Source organism: Gymnoscopelus microlampas (assembly GCF_963454915.1).
Source record: "Gymnoscopelus microlampas genome assembly, chromosome: 1".
Classification (NCBI taxonomy): domain Eukaryota; kingdom Metazoa; phylum Chordata; class Actinopteri; order Myctophiformes; family Myctophidae; genus Gymnoscopelus; species Gymnoscopelus microlampas.
Window position 1 is genome coordinate 43161422 of NC_139962.1, and position 19673 is coordinate 43181094.

Here is a 19673-nt window from a genome sequence, read left to right on the forward strand (position 1 = left end):
GTGCGTTTTCCAGCTTGATAGGGAACACACAAGGAAAAATGATATGTGGGATACACTGTGAAATGTGCTGACGTTGAGCCAGTATGTTGCTCATTTAGCTGGTCTTTACCTCGGTGGAGTCGTCCAGCTTGAGTGGGGGCTGTTCCGCTACTCTCCTGAGGTGAGCTCTCACCTCCTCTTCGTCACTCTCATCATATGAGTCATCCAGCTCATAGTAGTAACCTGCAATGCACACAGGGGTCAGCGCCGACACTTACACCACTCTACAGTCCAGTGAATGCGCTAGGATTCTCTCTCCCGATGACAATCGTTGCATAAAAAGAACATTGAAAAGTGTAGTGTAACAAACCTTTCAGCGTGTGCATTATTAATCACATGAACCCTAGCGTCCCTATTCTGGGCTTGTCATAACTAAAAATAGCCAATCTACAAGCTCGCAACGCTTGCAGATTGGCTATTCTTGCTGAAGAGGTTTGGTATAGAGAGAAAAAAAGAGGGGGCCAAGTTTAGACCCCTGGGGGACCCCGAAGCATAAAGGCTGTAAGTGGTTTAATGGTAGTGCTGTACCTTTCTCCCTGGCCTCCCTCCTCCTCTTCTCCTCCAGGTCCAGCTTACTGACAGGCCTGCGGTGTTGCTGGAGGAAGTCGTCGTAGATCAGAGCCGTGTCAGGGCCCGTCCCCGAGGCCACCACCTGCTGCCCCAACGCTGGAACTCCAGCCACCATCCCTGATGCCTGACAATGTCTGCTGGGCCCCTGATGTCCCTGGAAGCCCTTCAGCCCAGCACTGTTCTTTGCACTCCCCCCCAGCTCCCCATACTGGCTGGGCAGGGACAGAGAGGCCCTCTGCTGGCTGAGGAAGGACTGGGTGGATTTCTCCAGCTCAGCCAGGAAGGTGCTGTGTTCGGGCAGGCCCGGCGGGCCTCTCAGCGGGGGATACTTCTCCATCGGCCCTCCGTCTCGCCTCCGGACCCCGTCCTCGTGCTTGGAGGATCCTAGAGGTGGGCGAGCAAGCTCATAGTGGCTCACCCCTGAGGGCTCGTGGCTGCGTCTGGAGTCTGAGGTGGTGTCGATGAGAGAGGCGGGATTCCACAGGGTGGTGGTAGGCGGAGGGTGTTCACGGGGTGGCTGGGGAGGTTTGGGGGAGATGAGTGGTGGTGGGGCGCCCAGGTGAAGGTGGAGGTCGCGGCTCCCATCATGGTGATTTGGTATGGATCTGTGCCAAGACAAGGACAGGGCAAGCAGGGGTCAAGCTCTGCAATTACAATGCACAGCACCTATACATCTTTCATGGACAAGAAATATTGCTTCCCCCGCCACGCACAATGCAGAAGCACATGAAGGCACACACATATAAACACAGCGTCTCCCTCCCTTCCTTCCTGTCTATCTGTGTGTGTGTGAAGTGGTGTTATCAGGCCCAGGCAGAGCAGCCCAGAGCGAAGTGAGGATGTGGCGAAGGCAGGCTAACACTGTCCTCCAAACACACTGGGCTGCCTTTGATCTGCCAGGCCCTTTTAGCATGGCACGCACGACCACATGCACAACTAGTGAGAGTGAGTTCAGAGAAGGGTCCACAGAAGGAGAGGCAGGGTGAAATGGTGGACATCGTCTTGATGGACAGATAGGAACGGAACTGACACACAGATCGTTAGAAAGTTAGGGAAGAGAGGCTCCCACTCTGAGTGAGTGAGTGAGTGAGTGAGTGAGTGAGTGAGTGAGTGAGTGTGAGAGAGAGAGAGAGAGAGAGAGAGAATACTATGGAGAAGAAAGATGGAACATGGCTGTTGAAACCTGATTTATACTTTGTGGGACGACGGTGTCGCACGCCGTAAATAGTAATCTATAAGATCACAACACGACACGGATGCGATGCGTTGTGAGCTTTTCCGGCGTGCTCCACTGTCATACGGCGGAGCATAAATCGGGCATGAGGCAGAAAGACAGATCGAGCGCTAATAGACAAACATACTGTCCAGGCGCTCGTTCCAAATCAAACCTGGCAGTGGCACAGGCTGCCTGACCAATCACATTATTCCTGCCTCCTGTTTTGTGTGCATTTGAGTCAGTGTATGTGTGCTTTATCTGCAATCTGTCGCCTGTGGGCAGTGATTAGACTGTACTGTTACTGATAGCTGCCGTGTGTGTTGTGCGTCTCCCCTGCAGTACCAGTTCAGCATTAACCCCAATCATTAAACCTAACTTCACAATCTCTCTCTCTCTCTCGCTCTCTCTCTCGCGCTCACAAAGCAGGGTAAGCAGAAAGCTTATGCTGTGCAAGGTTGAGAGGATTAGCTGGGAATTAGCCTTTGTGTATCTTATTTAGCCATCCTGCTTGCTGCCTGTTTGAAAATCCTCATCCGCTACAGACGAGAGAACAGCCGTCAGGAACCTGCCTTACAACCTGAATCCACAACTAAACACAGTCATCTGTCTGCTTGTCTATGAAGCCGTGCTGGAAGGTAGCAGGGACAGGAATAGAGCAGATGGGAGGATTCTGACAGGGTATTCTTTCTTTCAGTGCTGACAAACAGACTTCTGAGGCCTGCCAGCTTACGAGTCTGGCTGGTCTTCAGAGGTACAACTGTTTCCTTCAGGATGGAAATGACAAACACTCCCGAACATAGATGGAGAGTGTGTGTGTGTGTGTGTGTGTGTGTGTGTGTGTGTGTGTGTGTGTGTGTGTGTGTGTGTGTGTGTGTGTGTGTGTGTGTGTGTGTGTGTGTGTGTGTGTGTGTGTGTGTGTGTGTGTGTGTAAACAATCATCTGTAATAAGACTGAATAAGATGAACATGGGCAAGATGATTCTCTAATTAATTACTGGTAAACACCTTGGGATGTACCTAAAAGGCCTGCAATGCTGCATGACAGTCTTGCTCGTTTCGGGTGTGTGTGTGTTCCTGATATACTGTAGGTAATATTTTCAGACAAGTTCTGGACAACGGGTTGATTCAAATTGTGTCTCCAGTTTGATTTTAAGGTTGGGGGTTTATCGGTTAGGATTAAGGTTACCGGTTAAAAGGTTAAAGGTTAAAGGTCAGGATTAGAGTTGGATTGGTTATGCTTAAGGTTAGGGTAAGGGTTGAGGTTTGGTGTCAATCTGTAAGGGTTAAGGTAATGGTTAGGATTAGAGTTAGATTGGGTTAAGTTTAGGCATGCATCTGTTAGTTAGGATAAAGGTAAGGGGTTTATGGAATGCGTCTAAGTTAATGCAATGACCTCAAAAGATAGAAAACCAGTCAATCAGTGAGTCAGTATGTGTGTGTGTGTGTGTGTGTGTGTGTGTGTGTGTGTGTGTGTGTGTGTGTGTGTGTGTGTGTGTGTGTGTGTGTGTGTGTGTGTGTTCTAACCTGTGTGCCTCTGTGCGGTGTTCTGGTGCATCAGCAGTCCTGCCCAGGTCCAGGTGCTGCTCCAAAACCTGCTGGCGGAACTCCGACACCTGGTACTGACGATCCTCCTTCTCCTGACGCAGCTTACGTTGCCGTGCCAACCACCGCTCTTCCTCATTGGTCCTCTGGAGCAGCAAGGCGGACGAAAGCCCCGCCCCCACCGTGCCGGGGCCCATGTAGAGGCCGTGGGCGGAGACTAGGCCGGGGACGGCATGATGTGGTTGGACGATGGAGTGAAGACCTGGTGGGATTGGCTTGGGAGCTGCGAGGGTGGGCTCTTTGGTTTTTTCTGGGGAGAAAGCAAGGCCAATGATGAGTTTTGCTACATGGTTTCAGGCTGTAGAAATTAACAATGATGGCCTTTGTGAACTTCCTGTTTGTAACCGTTGCCCTGGGAAACGGCACTAACTCTCAAAGAAATAGCCGTTTGTTATCTAACCAGACAGCTTACAAAAACATTTCCAGAATTATTTTGTATTCATTATTATCATCATCATCATCATCTTCATAAGGGTTGTGATTGTTATAAAGTTGCTAGTGATGCAAACAGCTAACAGGATGTTGAGAGGGCCTTCATACATTTCCAAGCAACAATTGGTTGTTGAAGTGTCTATATTAGATGGTAGTGAAGCAATATGACTGCAGGCTTTTAATTAAAATTTTTATTCCACAATTTTGTAACCCTTTTTTTTTCACCCTGTGCCGTCTTTTAACCCAGATTGAGAGTTGTACCTATGTTCAATTGTATTTTAATTGATTTTCAAATGTATTATGCTTTTATTTGTTTTTATGCTTTTTAACAGACTGTACAGCATTTTGGTCAAATCTGTTGAAATGTGTTTTAAAATGTGCTTTATAAATAAAGTATGTATTGGATTGGATTTCATATGTTCCTCCAGAGGAGAGAGGGGCTCATGTCATACCGGTCCGATTCGGGGTGAGTCTCTCGGGCTTGGTCCGGTCCTCCTGCGCCCTCATGGCGTGGAACTCAGCCAGATAGTGGCTCTCCATGGCCTTGGACACTTGCAGCTCTTTCTCCCTCTGCGCCCTCTCCTTCTGCCTCTCCAGCTCCCTCTCTCTCTCCCTCTCCTTCTCCCTCTCGCGCTCCCTTTCTCGCTCGCGCTCCCTCTCCCTCTCCAGCTCCTTCTCCCGCTCGCGCTCCCTCTCCCTCTCTCGCTCCCTCTCCCGCTCCTTCTCTCTCTCCGCCTCGCGCTCCCTCTCCTTTTCTCGCTCGCGCTCACGCTCTCTCTCGCGCTGCCGCAGCTCGTCCTCCATCTGCAGCCTGAAGGGAGGACAATAGGGGGAGAGAGAGAGACAAAGAGCGATGTGCTGCTTCATTAACAGGGACACTGCATCATTGCAATGCATGCGTTTGCATTTGCCCGTGCATATAGTGTGTGTGTGTGTGTGTGTGTGTGTGTGTGTGTGTGTGTGTGTGTGTGTGTGTGTGTGTGTGTGTGTGTGTGTGTGTGTGTGTGTGTATTACTATACTTTGAGGACCTAGTAGAATTTGAGAAATAGACATTGTGAAGACACAATTCCTGGTCCTCACAAGAGAAATTGCTTGTGTTATGGTTTTATGGTTACATAGGTTTACAATTACAACGTACAGATTCAGGTTGGGGTTAGTGTAAGGATTAGGCATTTAGAGGTTAGGTTTAGGGACTAGAGGAGGTAGCGTAATGCCTGAATTATACTTAGTTGTGTACTTGTGTCGTGCACTCAAAAATTGCTGATCTACAAGCACACAGTTTGTAGATCTGCTATTTTTCGGCTTCAGGCTTATGGTAAAATGGCAAATATGGCATCGTAAAATGTGTAAAGAATGTGTGTGTGCGTGCGCACACGTGTGTTTGTGTGTGTGTGTAAGGACTTTACCTCTCAGAGATCCTCTCAGATTGTAGGGCGGACAGTGAGGGGTGCGTGAGGTCTCCGGGGTAACGCACCCCCGGTAGGTGCATGTGAACGGCAGAGGGGTGCAGAGGTGGCATGCCCCCCCCTCCTTGCAGTTGGTAGAAGGGTGACCTCAAAGCTGAGAGACAGAACGGATCATCCATCCTGTGGGAGATTGGGGGGGAAGGAGAGAATGCCAAAGCAAAAGAAAGGAAGGAAGGGAAGAGAAAGAGAGAGTGAGAGACGCCAGGAAAACGACACGGCAGCCCCTGCGGTGACAGCGTGGTGTTCATTACTCCATTAACCTGAGTTATCTCCATCTCCTGACGGAGCAGCATCACAGGCTCTTCCATCTCACTGTGACGAGACGTGCTCTGTCAGATAACCTCATCCATCTAGCACTGCATCCATCTAGCACTGCACCTCTGTGTCTGTGTCTGTGTCTGTGTGTGTGTGTGTGTGTGTGTGTGTGTGTGTGTGTGTGTGTGTGTGTGTGTGAGAGAGTGTGAGACAAGCATGGAACATCCTCTCATTAACTCCATTACAGTACAGTGTGTGATGGGTGCTAAAGTCTTCTGATCCTGCTAGGTTGACAGACTGGGGGCACGCAGCACTCACACCCCCCCCCCCTCTCTCTTGATAAACACACACGCACGCACACATTCACATGCTTCTAGAAAATATAGGGTACATTCGCAACTAGGATAGAAGAGACGCTGCAAACCAAGGCTTATATTGACAGCTTGGAGGCGTGTCTACTGTATTATAAAATCCCCAGAGCAGCTCACCTGTAGGGGGTAAAGGAGGGGTGGGGCAGGTAGCTAGGGTGGTAGTAGGCAGCTGCAGCAGCTGCAGTGGCGGGGTCTAGGCCCAGGGGCAAGGAGGGCATACGGAGGGCGTCCTCAGCCGTGGCGTAAGGCCGGAAACCACGCAGGTACTCCTCCGGTACGGCACCAGGGGGCACTGCGTGAGTCAACTGCCTGGGCAGACTGATAGGGAAGAGCAGGGCAAGAGAACAAAGGAGGAAGAGCAGAGAGGAAATATGGGAAGGAGAGAATTAATGGAGGGTATAGGATGAATTAGTCTCAAGTATTACATGTATTATGATTGTCAATGTGTGTCTCCAACAGCACCACCAAGACAAATTACTGAACATAGTTACACTTAACCACTTAAGCCCTATATACTTTGTCCTACGACGAAAATGCGAAAATACCCGGTCTACCAGCTCACAACGCGTCCCATAGCAACACCATGTGAGCTTGTAGATCTGATATTTTCACTATTTGATTAATTTCTTGAAACATCTTTTTAAATATTCACCTATAATGACATGCCCAACACAGGGACACCAGGGTGAAAGTGCTTTAAATAAAGGACTGATGATAAGTAATATCCAGAAGGCAGTCACTCACTTGAGCGGCTGGAAGCGTGAGTCCTGCATGACAGCACCAGGAGTAAGGCCAAAGGCATAGGGGTTTCCCAGGAGGTGTGCAGGGACTGAGGGGCCACCCTTATCCTGCGGGAGGCCCCCCTCTGCCCCTAGACGCTCCCTACTGGCCCCACGTGGTCCCGAGTCAGCCTGCAGAGAGACAGTGAGAAAGAGAGAGGCTTAGTCATTGTTCCGGAGGGCCTGTGACCGACACGGTTGTCCACACTCATGGAGCCCATCCTGGGGGTGAAGAGGACGATAGAATAGGCCTGTTTGTGGAGAATTCCCCCCCTTCCAGTCAACATCCCCCTAGGCACCATACTCCCCTCTCTCTCTCTCTCCCCCTCTCTCACACACACACACACACACACACACACACACACACACACACACACACACACACACACACACACACACACACACACACACACACACACACACACACACACACACACACACACACACACACACACACACACACACACACACACACACACACACACACACACACACACACCTCCTCCTCCCTGTGAAACAGAGCGATCAAGAGCTCTCTGATGAGGACATAAAATGGAGGAGAGAAACAAAGACAGATAGCAGAGAGAACACGGCTACCAAGCCTCCTTAGATACAAACAAGGAACAGTATATTGTTCTAGTGACAGATGAGGATGTGGTACTGGCGAATCTACAACACCAGTATGTCTATTGAGATGCTGACTTTGATCTCAGTATCTCAGTATCTACAACAAAGTCCACAGGAGTCTCTCTCTCTCTCTGCTCTTTCTCTCTCTCTCTCTCTCTCTCTCTCTCTCTCTCTCTCTCTCTCTCTCCTTTTGGCAGCAAGCCTGAGCTCACTTATCCAATCCCACAACAAGCACACACAAACACCCAGCGGGCTCATACACTGCTACAGAGCTACAAAGACATCCTGCTGAGAGAGTGGGAGTGCATTCTCTGAAGCTTTGGTTTCCCCTCTGCCCACAAATGCAATCGCGGAACTGCGAAACTTACAGACCTTATACTCAAGAGTACGAGGAAACTATTTATTGGGTTGGGGGGGAGTGGACGTCAAGTAGGGCAACGGAGGGAAAGAGGGAGAGAGATGGAGGGGAGTCATGGCCCTCTAAATTAACCTCTGGGTTCCCTGGGATTAGAGAGAAAGCGGCAGCCATCTTCCCACTTTGCCACTGCCGCTGATAAAACAAATCCCATTTAGTGAGCCATTACCCTCACCTCCTGTTCTGGAGCCACTGACCCAGACTGACACTGATGCGCTAACATCCCAGGCCCCTCCCCTTCTAATGGCTTCATGAGCACAGGGAGGGGGGGGGTGTTTGGTGGCCTTTCCCTCTCGATGAGCAGCCATCCGGAAAAGTGGTTCAGATATGTCAAAAGAAGTCAAAATCAGAGACCGTCCGGGAAAAGGGGAGACGCCGTGGCCCTCACCTCACGTCTCCTCCCTGCTCCCTCCCTCCCATCCAGCCCCCCCCCCCCCCTGTCTCTACTCAAAGCTGACTGGTGGCTGTCTGGGAGCTGCAAACCTGACTATTAGACAGACCAGAGTAGACATTACACTGTTATTTGTGGTGAACAACCAGACATTTAGTCCATCGCGGAATTGTTTAACACGTGCACGCACGTACACATACACAGGTCCTTTTGCTCACGTCCCAACCATCATAAAGATGTATTAGTGCAGAGTCTATGAGGCTAGCAATGCCTAGCCAGTAATATGACTGTAAATCACTCGGATGGAGGCTATGGACAGACACCGCAAAGAGCTCCAGTCTACCACATAAACTGAGATCTCTGATGGTCTCCTCTAATCACTGGGAAATGATAGCAGGGGCAGCAGCTAGTTTTATTCCGTCTGAATATGTTCAGAGACAAATAAGGCAAAAGGAGTAGAATTAGGGTTCATTCCAAAATGGGACTTGCTGTGACATCTTGTCTTGATTCACATCCTCTGCACACACGCCAACTGGGGGCTCTTGTTTGGAGAGCGCTCAAGTGTGGCCTGGTGAATGGCGAGCAGGGATGTGAGAGATGCAGGTTTGGAGCAAATAAGATGCACTTTATTTGATCGAAAAGCTTCATAAGTGGATCCAAGGGAGGGACAATCTGTCTCGATGAAAAGCACATTTGGATACTGCAAGGACGCACCTGTAAAAGTGGTCAATTTCTACTGGCCATGGTGCAATAGTTATAGCCACCGTCTGTCTGGTGACTCCCTCAGGTTCATTATTTATTTCCCTCTGATAACAGGAATCCAGTGGATCCATTCTATTCAATAAATGAATGGGGCAACCTGTGTGCAAATCAAATTTAACTCTGAATGTTAGGGAGCATTCTACACATAATTGTCTTTTGACTAAGCCACCTCCTTTGTATGTATTTGAATTTGAGCATGAGCATGTGCGTACACGTGTGCAGGGTACGTTAGTCCTGGAGAAGAAAAAAATAAGAAAGTCCTCTATCACATAAGTCCTCTACCACCATTAGTCCCCCTGCTATTTTGTTCTTTCTTGATGTTTCATCCCACAAAAACAAAGTGTGGCCTACTTTTCATCAGGCACGCTATTCACAAACTGCCTGCCAGATATCACAATGCACAGCACAAATACAAGCACTCAGCCCCCAAACACACAATATTAACAGACAGCTGAGCGACGCCTCTGTGCCCCCTCGGTGAGGGTTAGGAGACCCTGTGCATTGCACACTGCTCATTTACGCCTCTCAGGTGTAGCCATGAATCCAAATTGCCAATTAAAAAGCAATTAGAGGCAACAGCGGGAGCAGACTCCTGCAGTCATTAAAGCAGAATGCCAATGCACCCAGTCTTCCCTCCCTCTCTGCTTCAGCCTTCTTCCCCTCTCATCACCACCCATCAGAGAGAGAGAGACACACATTGACACACATTGACTGTATGTTGTATGTCAAAAACTATGTGTTTTTTTTTTCAACTGAAAAACAACGTTTCTGTTGAAGATTTGTTGTTTTTGGTTGTTCGGTAATTAGCAATTACACATTACACAATAATCCGTGTTTCCATAAATTGTCAAGCACATTTTCAAAGTGTCACAAAAAAGGAAATCAGAATAATTTCCATCCACAACTGTTCCAATTTGTCATCTGACTATCAAAGTTGGATACAGTGATTAACTAGTAGGATATGAGGCTAAAGCATCAGTACAGAATAAGTAGGGAGTATTAATGAACGGAGCAACAGTGCAAACTCATTCAACCTCAATCATTCATGAAACATCAGTATTATATGATTTCATCTTAACGTGTAGGCTTACTTCGGAACGTTTCAAGAACATTCATGTGGAAAAACATGTGCTAACATGCAACATGCTTCTACTTAATAGTCCAATTCGTTTAGCACAATCAATAGTAGTAAGTAACAAGAAACATAGTGCTATTCATTATCCATTTTATAAATCTGAATTCATATTTTGGAATGAGTCAAATATGTGCAGAAACGTGGGAAGGTATAGTTACGTTAATGTTGCTCCAATTTAATTGTCCAATTTTTTGTGCAAAATCATTAGTAGTAATGAGAGCTAAAGTTTGATATGTCAGAACTTTAAAAAAAAAGGTGAAAACCACCTCAAGCGAGCGTATATACATTTTGTTTTTGTAAATTCAAAATGAGCGTAAGAACAAAAAACACAGCCACACAGGTCACACGTGCATGCACACAAAAACACAAACCTTTTTTTTTTTTTTTTTTACAGATGCCTGATTGCTGCCTTTGCATATGAACAATTCTCTCTCGTTTCCCCTTTTCCCCATACACAGTAAAATCCTCTGTGTTCATTTATCCATTTGTGACTCTCAGAGGGTACAAATGTAACCCAATGGTTACATTTGTACCTTCTGAGTTAAATGGTGGTCACCACTGCATGCTTATACACAAGTGCTGGGGACCACAGGTCAGAGAACGGGGCAGCGTAGCAAAACACAGGGCAACAAACTAATTGAACTGAGCAGGAGGGAGGACAGAAGTGGGGTTGGAACAAGGGACGGAGAGAGAGAGAGACAGACGGAGAGAGAGAGAGAGAGAGAGAGAGAGAGAGGATGAGTGACATGGCAGTGAAATCTTACTCTAATGTCAGCATGGGTCAGTTCCCCTCTCCCAGCCTTTCCCTTCCTCATTGGTGATTAGAAGAGCAAGCAGAGGGCCAGACAGAACTGTCTTTGTTTGAGAGGGACGTTTCGTTTGTGTGTGTGTGTGTGTGTGTGTGTGTGTGTGTGTGTGTGTGTGTGTGTGTGTGTGTGTGTGTGTGTGTGTGTGTGTGTGTGTGTGTGTGTGTGTGTGTGTGTGTGTGTGTGTGTGTGTGTGTGTGTGTGTGTGTGTGTGTGCGCGCGCATGTGCGTGTGTCTCTCTCTCTTGTGTGACCACAGAGTTAAATGTGTTCACCGGAGCGACACAGTGTAAATAGAGGAGATGCACCCACCCCCACAGCCCACTCCACCCCTCCTATCTCTTCTCACCCTCTTGTCCACCTCAACTCCCCTCACCTCAACTCCCATCATATCACAGGGTGGACCCCGAGCTGTCGGAGGCGCCACAAACCCAACGCCACAACATGCTCAGTCCCGGCCTGACCCCGTACACCCACACACACAGGATTGATCTATATGGCGGTGTGAAGGAGTGGAGGCCACCTGCCTCACTTCACTCTGTTCCAATATGGCATATCTTTCTCTCTTTCTCGCTCTCGCTTCCCCACTTAAATAAACACGTCAGCGACGCTTGAGTTGCTGCGACAACGGTGACATCACTCGGAGAGTCCCCTCTGTCTCTCTCCAGTCCATCCTGGCCCCAACTGACCCTTGAACTCTATCACCGCTAATGTGCCACAGGCCATGGAGGGTGAGAGGAGGTCAGCTGGGGCCCAGGCGAGAGGACAATGGCCTGGACGCTCCCACACACACACACACACAGAGTGGGCTGGCTGGCTGGCAAGCTGGCTGACTGGCTGCCTCTCGCTCTCTGCCCCACCCCCTATCCCCAATCTCCGGGGAACCGCCGAAGTGATCTGCGGCGTTCTCGGACTGCTGTCCATAAACTGCGTGCTTGTCCTCGACCATTAGCCCTGAGCTGAGATAAGAAGGCTTAAAGCAAGACCATAATCCATAATCCACTCCTTATCAAAGCAGGCAGCACTCTCTCTCCGTGTTAAGGGTGAGGGGCCTGCACGGGCAATGAGGCACAGGATGCACTTGACTGTTGGTGAAGAGGATGATGTCGGATGTGGGTGATGGGTGGTGGTGCCGGGCTGGAGGGTGGGGGGTGGGGTGGAGAGAGGGGCTGAAGTTTGGTGCTCAGGGGAGGATAGCTGGGCCAAGGGCAAGAGGGGTATGGAGGGAAGGGGGGGGGTGGTGGGGTGGTGTGGGGGCACAGATGTTAGCTGCCGTTGAGACTGTCACCTCGTCGGCCTGGTGGCAGCTGGCATTGTTTAACACACAGCGCCATGAGAGAGGGAGGAGGAGAGACAGAGAGTGTGTGTGTGTGGGGGGGAGGGTGTTAGCCATTCATAGTGCCGCCAGCCATGTCAGATGTACATATGCCAGAAACATTCTGCCATGCCAGAGGTGACAGGCCAAGCTAGAAAATGCACTAATCCCCACGAGAGCCTCTGTGTGTGTGTGTGTGTGTGTGTGTGTGTGTGTGTGTATGTGTGTGCATGTGGGTGTGTACTGTATACTGTGTTAGAGAAAGGCATGTGTTGACAGACACCTAAAAAAATGTTTAAATGTTGCATTGACGGTCAAAACTAGACACAAAGACAGAGCCACAACAGTGTCCACAGAGCTCTGAACCCTCAAATATCATGAACTATGTAGAGTTTCTCTCTCACAATGTATGTTTTTCAAACATACATTGTGAGAATATTTGTTTGAAGGTCTTGTGTGTGTGTGTGTGTGCGCGCGCGTGCGTGCGTGCGTGCGTGCGTGCGTGCGTGCGTGCGTGCGTGCGTGCGTGTGTGCGTGTGTGTGTGTGTGTGGGGTCTTACCTGGCGTCCCTCGTTCCTCCACAGACCGTTGCTGGTCTTGGTGGGAGCGATGGTGACTACGGGTGGGGTGTTTGGCACGCTGTGGCCCCCACTAGGGACCAGGACAGGCCCAGGGCCCAGGGGACCCCTCTTGGGCGTGCTGACCGGAGAGCTGTGGTTGGTGGCCGGGGATGACACTGGAGAAGACTCACTGCTGATGGAAGACCCAGCTAGAGATACAGAGAGAGGGGGAGATGAAGTGAGCACACAATAAGGTGTAATTTACAAAAATAGCAGATCTACATTCTACGAGCTCACAATGCATCGAATGGCAACGCATTGTGAACTTGTAGATCGGCTACTTTCACCATTTGTCCTACGACAAAGTGCATTGGGCTTAAGTGTCACTGGCGGACAACCATGTGTTCTCACTGTAACAGGAAGGGTTAATACTGCTGCAATGATACAACTCATCCACAAGGGACTAAAAAGGACCACTGTAGCAAAAAAAAAAAGAAGAGAGAAGAAAATGCACACAGTGCACACACAGCCAGATGGATGGCCCTGGGCGGTCATTACAAAGTGACAGTGATCAGGATGAGCAACCCTGTGAGAGTCACACAGCATTGACACACTGCGGGACACACACAAACACACATCCCACGACAACACACACGCCCTCACATCATAGAAGCAGCCTCACTGAAATGAACTGTGCAGTTGCACGTGCAGGCAGGCAAGACACAGGTATAAATAGACACGCCCACACACACACACACACACACACACACACAGTGGGGGACAGGAGTTGTCCCAATGAGCTTGTATGCTCCGCTGTCGCTGTGCCACATTAACACAGCCCTGCAGGGAGAGCCTGTAGCACAGGGTCACAGTCTGGTCACATGGCTCGCATATGATATGAGAACTTTGCGGGGACACAAAGCTCTCGTATCATATGCTCACGCACACGCGCACACAACTCTGTACAGCCTTAAGCCTAAGTCATATTTTGTCATACAATGTCACTTAATTTGGTTGAAAATCAGTTATTTTCAGGGGTTGTATGACAACGTATGAATTAACCAGAAATGTTTTTTTTTTCCAAAATGTTGCTCATCTCATCCCCAGTATATCCACACAGAAGGTGAATATTACACAGCGATAAAGCGAAGCCATTTCTATTCATAACGAGGTTGATTCTTCATTGCAAATAAAGGAGAGAGAAAGAGAATGACGCATACGTCTTGATGTAAAATACTAGCCTTTCTTTTTCCCCACCATCTCCCCTTAAGTGTTTCTTTCTCATATAATTTGAGAGTAGTAACCTGCATGTTGTCTGTCCCCTGTCGCTTGTCTCCTCCTCTCAACATGAAAACAGTCAAACTGGGTCACAACCCTCTCGGTGGGACACAAATCCTACAGAGCAAAATCTGGGGTATTCATTTTAACAGTTGAAGTGTAAAAACTGTACAGTACTGCACCAAGAGCAGTGAGGATGTTTGCGTCTGGGGCACGTGTGTGCATGATAAAGTAGATGAAACCTCTTGGCTAGTTTTGGGTCTACTACGTACTTCCTCTCCAATTATCACCATCACAACAAAACAACAACAACAACCAGCAACGCAAATTCCTGCCCCGACCGCCATCCCCGTCAACCTGCTTCCGTTTCCGTGGCAACAGAAGCCAACAGGTGTGACGTCAGCTCGGCGTGTCTGTGCGGCCGAGGTATCGATCCGTATTAAACACCTCGTCCGGACTCATATCACTAAATAATGGAGAGAATCAATAATGGCAGGAGGTGAAGGCCCAAAGAAAATCTATGGGCTGGGTGAAGATTAGGCCAGGGGCTTGGGGGGGGGGGGGGGGGGTCAAGCAGAATAAAAAGAGAAAGAGAGAGAATACATGCAAGGTGAGATAATTTAATGAGAAATTAGGACAGAGGCTGACAAAATGACAAAACACACACACACACACACACACACACACACACACACACACACACAATGAGAGTGCACTGCAAAAACAGGTATGAGGTAAGAGGTGGTGGGAGGTGGGGGGATGCAGAGCTGAGAGATGTGGAGTGGGAGTGGGTGTACATGGGCATAGCTTGTCTGCACAACAGCAATTAGTGCCCCCCCCCCTCCCCATCACCTCAGAGAGCCATTACTCTCCCCTACAAGACTAGGCCAATCAATAGCAGCCCACTCAGCCTGGGGACTACAGCTACACTTAATACAGCTCTAATGTCACAGCCTATTCAGTCACAAGCCCAACACGCACGCACCCACCCACCCACCAGACATGGGGTGGGACAAAGCAGACTTGAGGGAGTGAGGAGGGAGAGAGAGAGAGAGAAAGAGAGAGAGAGAGAGAGTGATCACAGTAATCCTGGGCTGCTGAAGCTCCTTCTAGTAATAAACCTGTTCTCTCCCTCTCTCTCTCTCCATCTGTATTTCTCCACCTTGGTGCTCTCGGTGGAGGGGGGGGGGGCAGAGGAAGACGAAAGCAGGGAGGGCACACTGAATAATTGAGAGGGAGCAGGAGGAGAAGAACTAGGTGAGGGGAGGAGGACAGAGAGAGGGCCGTCTTTCACAGCGTACTGAATCTGTGTGTACACTTCACAAGCTGCCGTATACCACACGCACAGCTATTATTCTGCAATTATTCTCCATCCCACTTTCACCACGCAGACTCGCACACACGCACACTTTACACGGCCTCCTTCCTTCCCTTCTGTTCTTCAAACAGGCTGCCTGCCACCCAAGCAGCAGAGATGTCAGCCTCTGCATACATTTTTCATAAACACATTTACTACAGTTACAGCCAGTTAGGGCACAGGGACATGTCTGATGTGTGTCATGTATGTAAGAGTGTGCACGTGTGATCCCTTTATATGCTTGCTTGAACTGCGGATAGTCAGAGGCGCCTCGTTTCTTCCAACCCTCAAGATTTTCACTTCTCGTCTGCCCCCTCCACTCTAATTTCCATGCCAATCTCTCTCTCTCTGTCCTCTCCCTCCTTCTACCCATATCCTGAAATTGGATTGGTGCCCTGATCACCAGGCCAACGGGAGGAAAAGGAAATCATATGCAAAGCGAGCGATTGGCAACAGTATGATGTCATTCGTTCTGACATAAGCCACCCCCCCCCGCCGAGATTAAGCCGGCTGCTTGGGTGGGTGGGTAGCTGGTTAGCTGACAGGCTGGCTGACTGGCTAGCTGGCTGCTTGGGTGGCTAGCTGGTTAGCTGGCTGGCTGGCTGGTTGACTGGCTGGCTGGTTGGGTGGCTAGCTGGTTAGCTGGCTGGCTGACAGGTTGGCTGGCTGGGCCCACTGGGAGGGACAGGATGAGAGGAACCAAAGCACAGCCCTGGTCCCTAGAGTCACAGTGAACCAGGCTCATCTGCTCTCTACCTGCACATCATTAGCTCTACCGACTGTCAGTGCATGCGCGTGTGTGTGTGTGTGTGTGTGTGTGTGTGTGTGTGTGTGTGTGTGTGTGTGTGTGCGTGCGTGGAAGAGAGGGAGGCAGAGACTCAAAGGAGGAGAGACAGAGAGAGAGACTGGGGGAGAGCAGGACAAAGGGAGAGAAAGAAAGCAAGGAAGGAGAGAAAAAAGAGGGAGAGTGCTGTCTTAGTCCCAGGCTGTGTGTGATTAATGTGAAGCTCCTCTCTCCGTCGCCTCCTCTATTACCAGTCCAACTCTCCCAGACTGCCTCCACACTTGACCGCTCAAGCTGAGCCACACACACACACACACACACACACACACACACACACGACACCAGCAGCAACAAACAAACAACCGACGTGGTCACAGGCCGTTGCCCGAGCGTCCCAGTGCAGCCAACACCTTTTAACTCAACTTCTGACCTTGTTTGTTCTGATCCCTTTGATTCAAAAGGAAGACACTGAAAGTGGAAGCTCACATGATCATTAAGCCTTATTAACCACTTTTCAACCTGGCATTCCTATTTTGGCCATATTTTCAAAAGGTTTTTAAAAAATAGTAAAAATAGCAACAAGCTCGCGTGAGCTTGTAGATCGCATATTTTAGTGTGACACTGTCGTACGACAAAGTATAAAATAGGGCTTAAGTGGATAATATATAGAAAATATGGTACGAGAATGATACCACAGCTAAATGGCCTCTGTAACAAACCTCTGTCTGCCAAAACAGCAAAATCTGAGGCAGCCCCGGTAGCTAGGCCCGGCCCTGTCAGGCAGAAGGTGCTCTTCACCTCCCCCTCCACCACCTCCACCTCTCCTCCTCCGCTCCACACCTCCTCCCTCTCTGCATGCATTAGAACAACATCAGCACTTAATTAAACAGTCTATTTCACACCTGGTGTGCATAGCAGTGCCCAGCCAACCCCGCATCCATATGCCACCGCGACAACACACGCTAGCACGACACATGTACACACACACATACATACATACACATACGTGTACACACACATAGGCACACAAGCATGTTCATACACACACATTACACCCCCACACATAAAATACTGATGCACTTACACGCATGCGCACACACACACACCTGCCACTACAGTCTTCGCCATGCACTGACAACACCACAAAAAGCCTGTAATCTGCATGGCTGGACGGGTGGTGGGAGGAGACATGCACAGCGTGTGTGTGTGTGTGTGTGTGTGTGTGTGTGTGTGTGTGTGTGTGTGTGTGTGTGTGTGTGTGTGTGTGTGTGTCAGTAAAGGGAAGGAAGACGCTACACAAGATGGCGGAGAGAAGTAAGAAGAGCAGTCCTGTGTTTCTGCTGCTATACTGTATGAAGCATAGGTGTACATTATACTCTGTTTGCTGATAAACACACATCTGTGTGGTGTGTAGGGTTAGTGTGCATGCATGGAGGGAGGGGGGAGAGAGAGAAAGATCTTGTTTTTGAGTGTTTCAGAGAGTCTGAGCCGGAAGGGTTTGCCTCGAGGACAGTGAAAAAGTTATTCTCTCTCTTTCTAACATGCGCGCGTGCGCACACACACACACACACACACACACACACACACACACACACACACACACACACACACACACACACACACACACACACACACACACACACACACACACACACACACACACACACACACACACACACACACACCACACACCCACCCCCCTGTGTGAGCTCCAGGCAGGTTCCAGATGGAGAGGTCAGAGACAAACAGTCCTGCTGTCCCACTACACAGTAAAATCCTCAGTGTTCATTTGGTCCTTTTTTTACACTCTCGGGGTTAAATTAACCGCTCAGGATTTTACTGTACAGTACAAGATGCTCTGGGCTCCCGGAAGCAAGGGAAGCCCCTGGCCCCACACACACACACACACACACACACACACCACAGGAAGTATACAACACAGGAAGTATACTACACAGGAAGTATACTACACAGGAAGAACACTAGACAGGGCTCAAGAGCAGTGGTTCCCAAACTTTGTAGCTCAAGACCCAAAAGAGATATTAGCCATCAACTTGCCCAGGACCCAAACTAGTGAAAAAAGCAGATCTACAAGCTTGTAGATCTGTTATTTTCACTATTGCTTAAACAGTTTTAATTTATTTATGGAAATATTTGTTTTTATAAAATACTTTTTTTGCTTTTTGCTTAATTTTTAAAAATCTTTTGAAATACTTTTTTTTTTTTTAATATAGGAAACGATAAAAAGGTAGTAATTTAGTTGTGTCCTATACATTTGTTGTCTGCGACCCAAACAATCTGAAACCAAACTCAATTTTTCGTTTAGCAGGTCTGTAAAAACTAAGTCAAAGTAGGAATACTGTGTTACAATTACAATTGTATTTACATAGTATGTACCTGCAAAGTAACTAGTAACTAAAGCTAAACTATATTGTCCTCTGAGATATAGTGGAGTAGGAATGTAAAGTATAAAAAAGTCAAAATAGTACTTAAGTACAGTAGTTACAGTACAGTTCTTAAGTTTCTTTCAACCACTGGTGCCACGTGCCATTCTGTTATCCATTTACATACCAGACCAGTTCTAACTCTATACCAAGAGGACTGGGGAGTTGCCACCACACACACATTCACCACAGTAGACAATTGCTACTTCAACATTCAACATGCTCTCTATCATCAGGTAGTCATAGATCTATGTGTATGTGCAGACCATAGACTGTATAAATGAGATGGACAAAGCCACTCCCCTGCTTTCTACAGACCGAAAATGAAGCCGATTGTTCCAAGACTGTAGGTCAAAAAACCCATTCACTTGCGTTAAAATAAATTCTTTCTGACACCGCAGGTCGGCGCAGGGTAAAACAGCGCCACTCTGGCCATTCATAAGCTTCCGTGTTGGCCTCATCGTAAATATCCAAGACTTGCCCCTTGGTGCGGACACATGTGCACATCCAGGCACACACATACCACACCTGAGAGCACCTAATAGTTCCAATCTTTAAAGCTATGCCTGCAGAGCTGCTATTTTAAAGTTAGCGATGAATACATTTCAAACACTACTCCCTTCTCCTAGATGTAGACATGCTTAGTGGACTTTATTTCTCCCCCAGTGTGAGTTACCGTACATTATATCTAATATAATGACCTAAAATCTTGGGAGTAGCTAAATTATGTGCTGGTGCACCTACATGAAATTAACCACACCAGTGCAACCAATGTAAAAGGTTAGTCTGAAGCCCTGCTACAAACAATACTACACATGAACACAGTAATCTGACACTAGTGATGCGTATATGAATGCAAGTGTCAGGGGCATGTATGTATGTGTGTGTGTGTGTGTGTGTGTGTGTGTGTGTGTGTGTGTGTGTGTGTGTGTGTGTGTGTGTGTGTGTGTGTGTGTGTGTGTGTGTGTGTGAGAGAGAGAGAAGAAACAGGTGAGTGGATTAAAACCAGATCTGCCTAATTAATCAGATACCAGTGTGCCTGCCATTCTGAGCGGAGGCCTGTGTGTGTG

At 48.5% G+C, this 19673-nt stretch overlaps 1 protein-coding gene across 2 annotated transcripts in view; it reads right to left on the minus strand.

Moving 5' to 3' along the window:
• The window catches only part of gse1b (Gse1 coiled-coil protein b), a 233254-nt gene that overhangs the window by 11336 nt on the left and 202245 nt on the right, over positions 1-19673 (minus strand). For both annotated transcript variants that reach the window (XM_084056728.1, XM_084056727.1), the window contains exons 4-11: positions 12741-12949; positions 6696-6862; positions 6069-6269; positions 5266-5445; positions 4311-4669; positions 3349-3676; positions 568-1214; positions 110-222 (exon numbers count right to left, since the gene is read on the minus strand). In XM_084056728.1, the coding sequence (XP_083912854.1) occupies positions 110-222; positions 568-1214; positions 3349-3676; positions 4311-4669; positions 5266-5445; positions 6069-6269; positions 6696-6862; positions 12741-12949 (2204 nt within the window). The remainder of the gene's footprint in view (positions 1-109; positions 223-567; positions 1215-3348; positions 3677-4310; positions 4670-5265; positions 5446-6068; positions 6270-6695; positions 6863-12740; positions 12950-19673) is intronic.